The sequence below is a fragment of the Chroicocephalus ridibundus genome, chromosome 8 (genome assembly GCF_963924245.1).
Source record: "Chroicocephalus ridibundus chromosome 8, bChrRid1.1, whole genome shotgun sequence".
In the NCBI taxonomy this organism is placed as follows: Eukaryota; Metazoa; Chordata; class Aves; order Charadriiformes; family Laridae; genus Chroicocephalus; species Chroicocephalus ridibundus.
This window is the reverse complement of record NC_086291.1, coordinates 13,675,064-13,688,765: the sequence shown is the minus strand read 5'-3', so window position 1 is coordinate 13,688,765 and position 13,702 is coordinate 13,675,064. Positions and strand designations below refer to the sequence as shown.

The 13,702-nt window shown below is 37.6% G+C and overlaps 1 protein-coding gene across 1 annotated transcript in view; it reads right to left on the bottom strand.

Annotated features, from left to right (window-relative positions):
• Nucleotides 1-13,702, bottom strand: part of AK5 (adenylate kinase 5) — a 96,810-nt gene that overhangs the window by 67,341 nt on the left and 15,767 nt on the right. Inside the window, exon 6 of the mRNA XM_063342932.1 lies at nt 7,647-7,838. Within this exon, the coding sequence (XP_063199002.1) occupies nt 7,647-7,838 (192 nt within the window). The remainder of the gene's footprint in view (nt 1-7,646; nt 7,839-13,702) is intronic.

Sequence of the window (13,702 nt, the reverse complement as noted above, 5' to 3'; positions counted from 1 at the left end):
ACCTGTTCTAGACTTCAAATTATCTTTCATTGCTCTGAATCGCCAAAAAATGAAAAAGTGATAGTAATTATTTCCCATCTCACATCTCATTTTCCCCGTATAGAAATGTTTCTCGTGATTATATAAGCATTTACATTCATGGAGACAGATGAACATTAAGGAATCACACAGAAAAACAGAGGAAGGCTCCTGAATCTCAAACAAAACCGCCAATCTCAAGGTTCCCACAAATAGCTACCTACATTCCCTGTTTGGTTTGGAAAGTTCCTAAAACACTGAAGTTTTGCTCCAGCTGACATTCAAAGCTATCTGGGTTCCTCTTTGCACCCTTACTTGGTCATGGCCAAGAAACCAGAAGTACCCTGAAAAGCCAGTGTGGTAGTCATGTTAAAAGCATATCTAACATGTTCCTAACAGGGTGTGCTTAGAACTGCTGTATTTTTGAAACAACTGAGAGGCATTTCAAAATATATTGGTGGCATTGGGCCAATCAATGGGAAATCTCAGTTCAGCACCCTCTACAAAGCAAAGCAAGTTCAAATCCACATGTATGACTTGTGGGGAGAAAGGCTATGCTCAGAAACAGACGAGGCTAGGTTCGAGTGAAACCATTCCTGCCAAGTCTGTATCACTTTGCAGCCAAAAATGCAAGATCCAAAGCATCAGATGGCATGTAAATGAGATCCTCAGCCTGCAGCAGAGAAGTGAGAGCACGCGGGGGAGGTGGTGGCTAACAGTCTCTATTCCTAGCATTACTTCAGGGAAGGGGGTGTGGATTTTTTTTTATTTTCTTTTTAAGGATTGTTTAATGCAGAACTGCATGGATGAGAGCAAGTATCACCACCTTAAAAACAAAGGGCAGTTAGTCATTCTGTGTTCTGTCAAACCAGGTGCATGTTCCTCCACTAGCTAGAAGATTCCTGGAGCTGGATTCTGGTTTGGGAGAGGTGCCTGGCAGTGGCTGCGATCAGGACCTACAAGCAGGGTGGAGGTTCAGATCATGCCTTTGCATAACAGTGTGCCATTGGTAAGATCTGGATCGACCTTAGGAGCTGCTGAAAGGACTGCAGGACCCCCATTTCTCTGGGGAGGTGCCTGGACCAGAACTAAAGGAGGAACAAGTAATTAAAAGTCCTTTGTAATCAGCACTCACAGATAAATAAATAAATAAATACCCCAACCCAAAACCTCAAGTTGGACAGCTATATGTTAGCACAGAAACTTTATAAATGGATTATAACTGATATTTTCGTCAGCTATTGGTAAGTCACAGCCTGTAGCTAAAGTTCATGTCAGTGTGCAGTGCTATAGGAAAATCCCTTTTTCAACCAAATCAAGAGAAAAATTTATATAACGCAGCTCCGTGGGGAATTTTTCTGTGACAGTTGACAGCCATTAGGCTTGTTTGATGCTAATGAGGGCAGACAGCTATATAAGCTATTTCCCTCACCCGCAACTATTTAACTTCTAAATTTGTGCTCAAAATCCATTCCAGCTTCAGCTGCTTTTTCTGGGTTCTCTTTACTTCTCTGACTAATCTGAATGTCATTTTAATGTCTTGCAAAGGCATGGCAAATTCCCTAAGAGGACAAGTGAGACAATGAAGATATCAGTGAAATCAGCATTTTATGCTACAGGATGCTTTCCCATCCTGGCTATTTAAATAAGGGCCAGAGCCCTCTTTTAATGTTTAGCATTTTTGTCTCACTAAAGCCAGCCTTTTGTTTTTTTAATACACACAGACTTATTAACATAACGAGGTTGACACTGAAGCACTGTGTCTACATAGAATTATAATAAATAAGGCAGACTGGGCCTAATCCTGTCTCCAGTACAAGAAACTTCCATTGCTACGATGATGAGCTCTGTAAATTTCTTTTTCTGCCTAGATCAACGGATATGTTCTACAAAGAACAGATAAGCCCCCTGAGAACAGCTTTAACAACTGTGACTGAAAGATTTTTGTAACCCAGTGACCTCCCCTCCAATGACTATACCAATATCTACACTGCATTAGAGTCCAGACAAAGTGGAGATTCAGAGACCCTTTTCAAAATAACCAATAGCTGGGTGATAGGTATCACTGGAGTGGGAACAGCAGAGACTTAAAATCCGTCTGAACAAGGCAGCATAGAGACTTGAAATTTAATTGCCTTTTCCTTTCTACCCAACTTCTCCTCTACGCTACCATCTTCCCACAATTCATTTTGGTTTGATACAAATAACTGGTTTCTGAAATACAGATTATCTGGAGATACAAATCATGCCTATTATCTTGCCCTCCTCACCTCTGATAATTTTTTCCTCTGATAAAAACATAACAGCAATAACCATACCATGACTAAAATTTTTACTTTGCTGAATATGGCTGTTTGCTACCAATGGCTGCATTTTATAAAAATAAGCAGCTTTAATTTTATCTTGCATTTTCCTCAGTGAATTGGCAGTAAAAAAAGCACAACTCTGGTATTTTTCACTGTGTGGGCACTGTCTACTATCTGAATTCTCATTTCTTTCTCTCCAGAACACAGCTCATCCCTATAACTGAGAACAACTTAACCGAGTCAGTTGAGTGGAAAAAAAAACATTTCTTGTAAGCAAAGACGCTGCTTTCTGTGGGAGATTTTGTTTATGACTTAGAATTAAGGACATTATGATACAAGTGCTACCACCATTATGGTCTACTATGCTGTACTGGTGTGTTCTATAAACTTCCCTGCAGTAGGATGAATTACATCTGATGGGGTGTAAATGAAAAAGTTTCCTAGTTAGAATAATTTTACATCGTAGTAATTTATTCAAAGGTCAGTGAATGTGATTTTCTTGAGCTTCATCTGACGGTGCTTAAGGGCTAGGTAGTTCGTAGCAGCAGGTCTAATAATGATGAAACATCAATATAACATTCAGAAGATAAACGTATTTTGAAATTAACAAAACAATAAACCAGTTTTCAGTTTAATTTTCCAGCTGATTCTTAAGGAGCTCTTTTAACAGTAATCTCCTTTAACAGTAAATTCTCACGAGACAACAAAGGTGTGCTGGATTAGAACTTCAGCTAACACAAACCCGTTTTCTCCCGAAACACAGTTTATCTAGGCTGGGGTGCCAGGGCTGGGGGTTGGGAGGAGGATTAACTTTTTATTATTTGTAACTCACAGCATATTTTTTCAGAGCAAGCTAGCTTCCTCTCAGGACAGAAACCACATTAAAAACATTAAAGCACATTAGTTACATAGGGATTAGGGGTTTTTTTTCTTTTTTTGACTTTTTCATTATTATCTAATTAAAAAAAAAGAAAAAGAGGGAAAACCGTATAAATCAGTGTTAGAAACTGAAGTTATACCATACTGTATCTCTAGAAGTACTGTAGCCAAAATAACGAAGTACCTAACAATGATTCTCATAGGCGAATGATATGAACGATCTAAATATCTTTAAATGAACAGCAAGCACTGCCTAGAAGTTTGCATACACAGACCCGTTTGTTTTGAAGTTCTCTTCTTATGACCAGACCTCAATAGTAGCCTTGGTTTATTGGCCAGGGCCGCGTACACATACCAACTGTCATATCAGCACCTGAGACCAAATATAATAATATTCTAATATTTGCTAGATGGATTATCAGAAGTGAAGTCCTCTGCTAAACCTTAGAGTACTTGCAGATCATCTAGGCATTTACATTTCATCCCTTTCATAATTTAATCTAACTAACATCTTCCCCTCCCGCCCCGGTAATTTGTGGTTATTAGTTATTGTCTAGATAAACAGTAGATAATATTGTAAGATTTTTGAAGTTACTGATACAATAAACACAGCATATGCATCTGTTTATAATACTCCATGTCCAACATTGTGGTATCTATTACTATTGTCCTGATACTTTCTGAAATCAAATTTGACTTCAGTAAAGTCAGGTTTTGATTTTAGACCTACTGACAGATTGCTGAAAAGAATTTTAAACGCAGATTGTGCATTCATGAAGATATCAGATATTTACTTCTCTTTCTTCATTATAATGAAGTTTACAGTTCTGTTCAATTTGAACAAAAATCCAACATTTTGGATGTTCCAACTTCATTATTCCAAAGAAGTTTTTCAGAAAGTAGGCATATCTTCCCATTCGTTAGAAGTACTGTAGTTGGGCCCTCGCTTCTTTCCCTGAAAACAGCAACTAGGATGAGACTCTGAGAGCAGTGATACCATGCGCAGACTGACAACAGAAGGCATACACAGCAGCAAACAAGTATAAGCTACGTAGTATATAAAATTATAAAAGAACAAGGGGGAAAAAAAAAGGTGAAGGGAAAGAATTACACTTAAGCAACCTAACCAATGAGATCTGAGATGAAGAAGGTGTTTTTTTAATTCTATTAACCTAAATACATTAAAACCAGAAAGGAATAACTGTTGGAGCAAGAATTCTTTGGGAATTTAGATTTTTATTTTCCTGCTTATACAGTGTCTAAGAGCAGACTGTAATTATATCATATTTAGTTAGATTTCAGTGAATTTTTCTTTTGTCTTTAAGTCTGTTTATTGACGAAGAACAACATATTTAAGTAGATGTTTAAAATTTGACTTGTGGTTCTAAAATTGTAACTCTCCATAAGACAAATGGTTCTGTTTCTTTTCCCTGGGTGAAACCATGGTGCTGGGTAGAATAAATGTCTGAGATTTAGAGCTTTGAATAACACTGACAAGGCGCAGGTATGGATTTAAGAAAATTTAAATCTTTTTTTGTCCTCCTGGTCAACACTGACCTTGCCTGACCTTGCCTCATAGATTCACTCCTCTAGAAATTAGGCTAGTGTAATTCTGTTTTATATTATTCTAGTTCTTACACTGCTCTCATCCACTTAATATTTCAGTGCCTACCAGGTTCAGTGTAATAATCAGCAGGATAAATATGATTTTCTTTCTTGCTAACTCCTTCTGTAGGGAAATAGTGTGCACAAGCACATCAAGTATATGTAGAAGTGTTAATATTACATGTGTATTATACAGATACATACTAGTGAAGGCAAGTTGAAGATACAAGGCTTCCACCAGGAGAAGGTGGTGGTGAAGACTGCAGTAGTTCTTGGATCCTATGGCTTCCTAAGAAAACTCTGTCTTTTCTACTGTTGGAAGGCTATGAAAAATTATATGATTCGTGGGTTTTTTTCAAAACCAAAAGAAAGCTGAAGTTCATCAGTGAAGACGACAATGGGATCAGAGCCATTTGGAGTGAGAAAACATCTGTTATCTCCATTGATGTTTGCTTAAAGGAATAGGACAGGAAGTTCGCAGAAACAGATTTCCTATTGGACAAATGAATTTCCGACAAATGAATTTCCAACAAATGAACATATGAAAAGAAATTACATTGTCAGAAGAATGTCAAAACTCTATAGATAATGGTGATCTATAAATTGAGCACTAAGAAAAGGAACAAATGGTGACAAAATAATAACCATTTTTTAGAAACACTAATTTAAAATTACAACTTGCTCTGGTGGCACATAGTCTTCTATGTGGACTTAGCGTATGTTTCCTCTGTTTCAAGGTCATGTGATTTTAAAAAACATCCTTTTGTAGAAATTTTCAGTTGCGTATATCCTCCGGAGTATGCATGCTTAATCCCTTTTTACTACTCCTTTCCCAGCTACTCTTTTTGCTCATTTATCCCCCACCAATTTAGTTACCCTAGGCAACTGCAAAATGTATCTTCCATATGCAATGAAATTCTATGGAAATGAGGTCTGCCATATATATTATCATCTACAGAAAGGAATCCTTTTATCCTCTGGCCATGAAATTACTCATGCATCTAACTCTCAGGGCTTGCAGGCTGTTTTTGCGACATGGAAAGCACAACTGCACTGTAGCAGCTCTAATGACAGGTCAACAACAGACTCTCCCTTCCAAAGTCTAGTTCTCTTCACTTCTACGCTGATGTAAATCTAGGGTAATTTCTAGATCTCTATGAAATTATATTAACACACTTTGAGTAGATACCATATAGCTAAGGAATAAATTCAAATCTTACAGATTTTTTTCATATTAAAGACTTTCTTGACACATTGCCAAGTCAGTGTTTTTTGCATACACTGTTTCCTTGTCCTGTAGTGGACAGTAATATAATGTTTGTATGCCATGTTACCATTTCCATACCCATCACAAACATCTGCCTTCTTCAAAAAGAAAAGAAATATCTAAGGTAAACGGTGCAATTTAAATTATATTTAGAACTCTAAAGAAACAAATCTAAAAATCAGAAGACAAAGCCTCAATAGGAAAAACATCCTTTGTTTTACAGGTCTCATCCCAGAAAAGAAATTCTGTCCAGATGTACCACATGCTTTATTTACAAAGGCACATTTTCCCTGAAGAGCTAAGCATGCTCTCTATATGAGGAGCACTTGTAAACGCTATAGAAATGTCAGAAAATACACACTTCCTCAATAATGAGGAACAACTTCCAAGAATCCCAGTCCTCTCATCCTTCCAAACAGAATTAATCAAAAGCCTCAAACAGAAGAGATACTCTCTGGAGAAAACAATATAATAATTTCCTGGGATTTTCATTTTTAAATTCAGAAAGGTGTTGAAGTGCATTAACATCATTAGATGACTTTACAATTAAGGATGCTTTGGCCCTTCATGAACCTGACCAGCACACAGAATTAGTCATATGTGCTGTGAGCGTAACATAGCAATGTGAACTACCTAGGTTATTTAGGCTACCAAAAGAAACAAAATAGGCCATCTGTGCTCTCATGGTACCATATGTGGTACCAAGTTCTGTGCACTACTACAACCAGACACAGTCCGTAATTTAGAACATGTCAATTATTCAACCGTTGTCAACTGCTCATTGAATTCATCATCATTAAGCACTTAAATACTTCAGCAGTACCTGCTAGCCCTATGTCTATAAAGTACTTCTGGCTTTATTTATGAATGCAGCTTTTGGTATGTTCTGTGTTTGGAGATATTTTCTCTTGCCCCAAATACTGCAGAAATCAGTATTCTTACTGATATCCAAATGGTCTATTTACATTGCAATTTTATTGTAATAAAATTTTTTATCGGTAATGTAAAAGCTTGTAGGAGACCACATAATAAGGCGTATTTAACCCATGATAAGATCATCTATGGACTTTTTGTTTACTGCAGTCAGTCAACAGACAGATATATTTATTCCTTGAAGAACCTGTATTCATTTAACCCTATTCAAGACATGCTTTCTGTTAGAATGTAATTTTTTTCTGCCTTCCTCCCCTCTCAAGACAAAGTACATGACTATTTGCAAGGGATGAAACTGCTGGCACTGGAATAGCAACCAGTGTTTCAAAGCAAGCTCTTTCATGCAAATAATTTCTGAGCAAAGGGTTCGCAAGTAGTTGGCGAAGCAATTTATACCTGCTGCAAAGAACTGATGTGGTGCTTACCATGTCATCTACATGCACATGAATTTTGCTCTGGGTTATTGCATTTTGCAGAAAATAATCTCTCATCAAACTGAAAGCTTGCTTTCAGGAACCACGGTGTATACCTAAACCATAATTTGACTCACCTAGCCTATCTTAAAGCAAAAGGTCTAAAAAGCCAAGTATAACCACAACAAGAATTAAGTTTTCAGAGGTATACACTAAAGGACTTACTGTGATGATTAGCCCTTTTTCCTGGAAATATTTAACCAACGGGACGGCATTCTGCTTGAAATTCATTAGTCGTCTTTGAGTGGCTTTCAGGTTATCATCAGGTCTCCCTTGCTGTTCAGCACGCTTCAGTAACCTTTCTTTCAGCCTTTGACTGGAACATGCCAGAAACACCACCAAATCTGGCGTACAGATCTGTGGAAAGAGCAATTCAAGAAGTCTGTAATTAAGTTGACTGTCCAAGCCCTACAGGACTCAGCAATTCCATTATTAGGTGAGGCTCAGATATGCTATATTTGTGTAAGTTGGAACGTGACAATGTCATTCATTTTATGGGGGTTTTTTTAAGGGAAATTTGTAGGCTTAAGGAAGGGCTTGTTTGTCTTATGTGAAGGTTAGTCAATTTGCTTCACCTGAAATGCTAAGGAAAAAGTTTAATGAAAAATTTTTACTTCACCCAGAAACCTTACCTAGACTGTGTTAATTGTTTGCATTACCAAAAAGTTCCCCTCGCTAAAATTAAAATCTTTAAAAAGAGCAAAATAGAAACATCCCATATTCTGCAAGAAAACGGTTGTATGGTTTCCATCTAAAAAGCCTGTAAACAAGGTGGTATTTAAAATCCAGCAGCCACTATGAAGCTGACTGATGCCTAGGACCAGGTGAAAACAGACCTGTTCAAAGATCCAGTTTCTTATAATACTTTCTCCATTTCTCTAAATCTCACCCAAGCTTCAGTGCACTTTTCAAAAGGTTGGGCATGGCAGCTAAGAGGATTTTAATTTCTCCTGTCCTTTTTGGTCTGTGTGGTAAGCACTGTTTCCTCTCACACCCATCCCCACACTAAAGTTCAGGTAGTACAGCCGTACGGCAATGAGAAAAATTTTTTTGAAAATTTAGCTCTTTCCCAGTTAAATTCAAGTTACTTTTGTGGCTTTCAGTGTTCTTCACAACTTTTGGTTACTCATGCTATAGGCAGTTATAGAAGAGATATCTCTGGCGCTTGAGCAGGGGAAGGCAATGATAGCCCCACTTTCTTAGGAATGTGCTAAATGTTCACAGGCAATCTTCAGAGGTCACCACTGGTGGAAAAGACAGAAGTCACTGAGATACCTGAATTCGCATGATTTTAAAAATGGGGTTACAAGTGTATATTAACCATATTGGTAAGATCTGATTTTGTTCTTTCCTCTACCTGGTTGTTACAAAGGTATCTACCTCTCTTTAAAGACTCACCTGAAAATCTTTTTCTCACTAGCTTAGTGTTGCGTTTTAAAACGTATTAGGACTCTGTATAGAAGCATTTGAGATAAAACCAAACCCTGTTGCGCACGTTTTTATCCAACTGCAGATCAGGAAGGGTTTGTTTGTCTCCCGTACAAGCACAGTTATTTCTGCTGTCTTTACGTACCTGATCTAAAAAGTTCATACTTCAATTTTAACTAATATTAGTAAAAAAATTAGCTTACTATTCTAGAAATGACATCATCTAGTTACATTACAAATGACGGTGGATGCTCAAGAATGCTAAATAGACATTTTTCTCATGTTTCCTATCTATGGAAAAATTTTGTCTTTGTTCAGCTTTGTAAATTTGATAGTCAAATTTGAGCTATACAAAAGCATGACCAAAACATCTACATGTATTCTCCTGTGTAAAGAAGGAACTGATTTATATCTTTATGTTCATTATACATTGCTATTGAGGGCAGAACAAACCAATTATGCTTCTAAATTCTCTATCTAGGTCCCTTGAGCCAAAGACGTTAAATTGCCTAAAGACAACCACATACTAGATGGAATACTTCAGAATTCACAAGTGGACATCTGAAAATTAATAACCAAGTTTTTTTTAAAAAGTCCTGTCTAGCTGTGTCATTTGAGGGAATACAACCTGAAGTACAGTCTGGCCTTTTCTCCTGCCAGTCTGAGCACAAAAAGGTTCTTCTGAAGTCAAAAGAAACAAATACAACTTTTTAAAACTGGGATGATGGTCATTAGCCTTTACAAAGGAGGTCACTGACAGACTAGGATATGGAGATGAGGAAGTAGAAAGCGGCTAAAAAGCAGAGCCATTTTCAAACAATACAGGACAGTCTGATAAGAAGCACTGGCAAGCAAGATGGTGGCCTCTTTATCATTACAGAAAATTAAAGAGCATTTTAAAGAAAATCAAATTTTTGGTTTGAGACATGAGGAAAAAAACTACAAACCAAACCCAAAAATACGAAATCTGGTAATTTTTAATGAGTATCTATTAGATTTTGAAACAATTAACCTTGTAATCTATTTTTTTTAAGTAACTGCCAGTGTCCTACCTCTGACACACATACCTCAACGTCAACATAAAGAGTAACTTTTCCCCCCTTTTCAGACTATTTTAAATAAATAATTGATAGTTATTCTGTCCTTTCAGGGGATGAATTACTTATAACAGTTAATTTTACTACCACATAATAGCTTTAAGGCACATAATTATTCATATGAAAGACTATGAAAGTAAGTTTCTGTGTTCAGATTCCCATGCAACATGGACATTATTAAAGGTAGCTCTGTTAAATTAAGGTTGATTAGTAGTGGACACATAATGAGGAATCAGAAGTGGGGAATTTAAAGAGCATACAGTAGTAAAGAAATCCAAATAATGACACAGATTCTGGAAAAAAATGCTACAGATTTCGAAGTCTTTTGGGTCATGGAACTCTGCCTCCTGAAAGGGAATGGCTGATGCACATTGCAGCAGACTGAGCACAGAGACATCTCAAGTCCCAGTGTGGACATCTGGCTTATTGGAGCTTCCTAACATACATTACACAGGGACTCAGAAATTATACCTGCAAGTCAGGGGTCTACTAAAGTGAAGGATAAAAGGAGTTTATACAAGTGAGTAGTTTTATTTAGTATTTCCATTTCTGTGGATCCTAATAATAGTGAAGAAAAATGGCATGAAACCTCTAGATGCTCCAAGCTATAGCTGGCCTTCTCCTCACTTTCAACGCTCACTCCCAAACATCTTCAGGACTAGCATCTAACATGTACTCAGATCTGGGAAGTCATACTAGACCTCCTCAAGTGTAGGACCTAAGCTTTTGCATATCACATAAATTCACATATAGAATCAAACCTTACAGAAGAGTACTTACAATAAACAGATCTCTCATTAAATTACTAGTGCTGGAGGAAAAAGAGGAAGGAGACAAAGGGAAAGTCTCCTGTTTCACACAGACATGGGAGTGGAGCTTTCCACAGTCAGTCTCAGTTCTTTAAAGAAACTGTGACTGAGTCAGTGCAGCCCCACATGAAGGGAAAGATCTGAAAGCCACCAAGACACCATCACGTATGCAGGTTCTCACCTGCCTAGTTCCCACAAACTGCACTGGTTTCAGAGGTCAGTTCCTTCTTAAGAAAATGGGAAAGCATGCCCTGGGCCTAATTTTTTTTTTTCTAGTTCTAAAATGAGGATAATAATGCGGTACAACACCGTAATTACTGTGGAAAATTAATTAATTAGCTTTTAATTATTTCCTATTGCTTCTTGAAACAGAAGGTTCTCTACAGAAGCTGAGTAGTGGTGGTGGTCTTAATTTTTTGACTAGTAACAGCAACAACACAGAAGACAGTATCAGAATCCTGCGAACTGAAACTATCTTTTTCTGATACTGGCTATTGTAATTTGAAATACATTTCACTCAGAAATAAGAAGTCAGTGAAAACAGTGGTTTAAAATTCTCTGTTCAAGAAGCCTAGTTTCAAATGAAGTATTGTATAAAAGGTTTTTTGAAGTGGAAAAAAAAAGTGATTCAAGCACATTTGAGGTAGGAATACAAAGCAGGTTCTGATTATGTGATGCCTCTGTGAATTCATCTTTTACCTGCAGAATACACATCTTTATCATCAGGAAGTAGCTGAAAACCACTTAATAAACACAAGCCTCTGCTTGGTTTTGATGCACAAAAGGGTAACATCTCTTCTATATCCATAGGTGTACAGATCTAATAGTACTTAATATATTTCTCCTACATACATTTACAGCCTTCAGGGTAAACCCTTGAAATGCTATCGATATTTTACTCCTGTTTTCATGAACCATTCTGCTTCCACTTGCCTCAATTGCACCTGCCGGCAAGATGTGTTTATAAATACTTTAAGTTAGAATATAACAGGCTAGTGTGAACATATGGATATCTGGGATTACTTCTGAGGAAACATATCTAGTTCTCCTACGTAAATATGAGTACAAATTGCTTTCTCCTAACAAAGGAAAAGGTTTTTTTATGACTCATTTGAAAACAAACCTATTTTTTTAACTCAGAACTAATTGCTTGGAGTTTTATGACTAGGGAATAAGTTTTATTCTGAGACTCAGCTTTTAGAAAAGGTATACAGAACCCACACAGACAGAACTGCATTCCTTCATGCTGATTTCCCACAACACACTCATCTTGTACTGAAGGTAGAGGGTCTTATTCACGTACAGAAACGCATGTGAGGAAGCACTGTGGGGTTCAGGGAAGTGAATTTGTCTATTTACTAACTGGAGCTCAGCAGAAGGGAGAATCTTTGCCTATGGGAACAGACAGGCTTCTGGTAATTCACAACTGTCTGAATTTTAAATGAGACAAAGAGCATATGGCATCAACTCAGAATAAAATTGGTGGGTACATCCTCTCATTTTTTAGAATAGTATTTACTAGTAAGTAAGTCCTACTCTCTTTGGGTCTGAATCTCCTTCCTAAGCTGGAACAAGGAGTAAATTGAGAGTAACTGCATGCAAGTTGGTGGTGTTATTGACATAAAGCAGTATAAGGGGAAAGACGCTCTCTTCTCTCTGGGGATATTTTCTACATCTCCTCTTGTTAGTGAGAGTAGTGTAGTTGTTTGCTAGAAATTAGATGATTACACTCTCTCTCATTATTCCTCATTAGGCAAAAGATGAAAATGCTCTGTTTCTTAATTCCTGGTATGTTCTACTAGACACTCCTGAGAAAACTTAACTGACAGCTCATGAACAATCGTCATTAATTTAACAGTGCATTTTATTCTAATTGGTAAAGGTTACTAGCAAGCTAGTTTATGTCCATTGTATGGGTGCTCTCCCTTGTAATTACTGATTTGCTTTTTATACTTCCATCTCTGCTGGGTTACTAGACTGTTTGTGTATTTTTTTCTTGGTTTAGAAAAGCAAAATCATGGATCATGTTGTCAAAGAACGAATCCTGCCAACAAAATTTTTTCTGGTAACTGTTTTTGAACTGTATTCACACTGTCCAGAAGTCAGCTTCCAGCAAATTGCCCAGACTACATAATTAGGTCCCCATATAATTGATTGAGGAGGCAGGTGTCTTTAGGGAGAAGTGATTCAGATTTTCACCTGTGTAGGGCGACAAGGTGATAGGAATCCCCAGCTGCAAACACTAATGCTACAAAGAAAGGTCTAAGCAGACCTCTGGTTCAGAATTGCTCGGCAGACACCTCCATCCACTCTCAATTCAGAACATGAGGTCCTCTCCTATGGGTTAAGGACTACCAATGGATGCGCCCTCCTTTGGCTCATTTAGTTAGCAGAGAAGAACCCTTGTGCAGAAAAACAGGACACCTGAAGTCTAGGGTCTCTTATGCAGCAGAAAATTGACCACTGCTTGCCTTTCCCAGGAGAGTGCTCTAGCTTCCAGAGGAGAAGACAGACAGTAAGACCATTCCACAAGCTTCCTGCTCAGGCTTGGCTTTAAGAAAACAAAGTTAAACCCACAGGGCCAAAGAGAAGGAATGAGAGGAACCACTGCAATGCAGACTGCTGATGTGCTAGCCCTCCTGCTCCTCATACAGATGACTGGGTACATATATACAGTAGGGGACTGTACCTGAGGCTTATCAGCCTGGAACAGTGAGGTGGAGATTTGGGAGAACGGAGACAGAAGTTAAGGAGGCAACGAAATGAAAAAGACACATAGATGATGATGATGCAGAAAAAATACCTGTATCAGAACAAAAACCCACTGCAAAGAACAGATACTTTCCCCTTAAGAAGATTCAGCAGAAGGTTGCATTCATTTTACTAG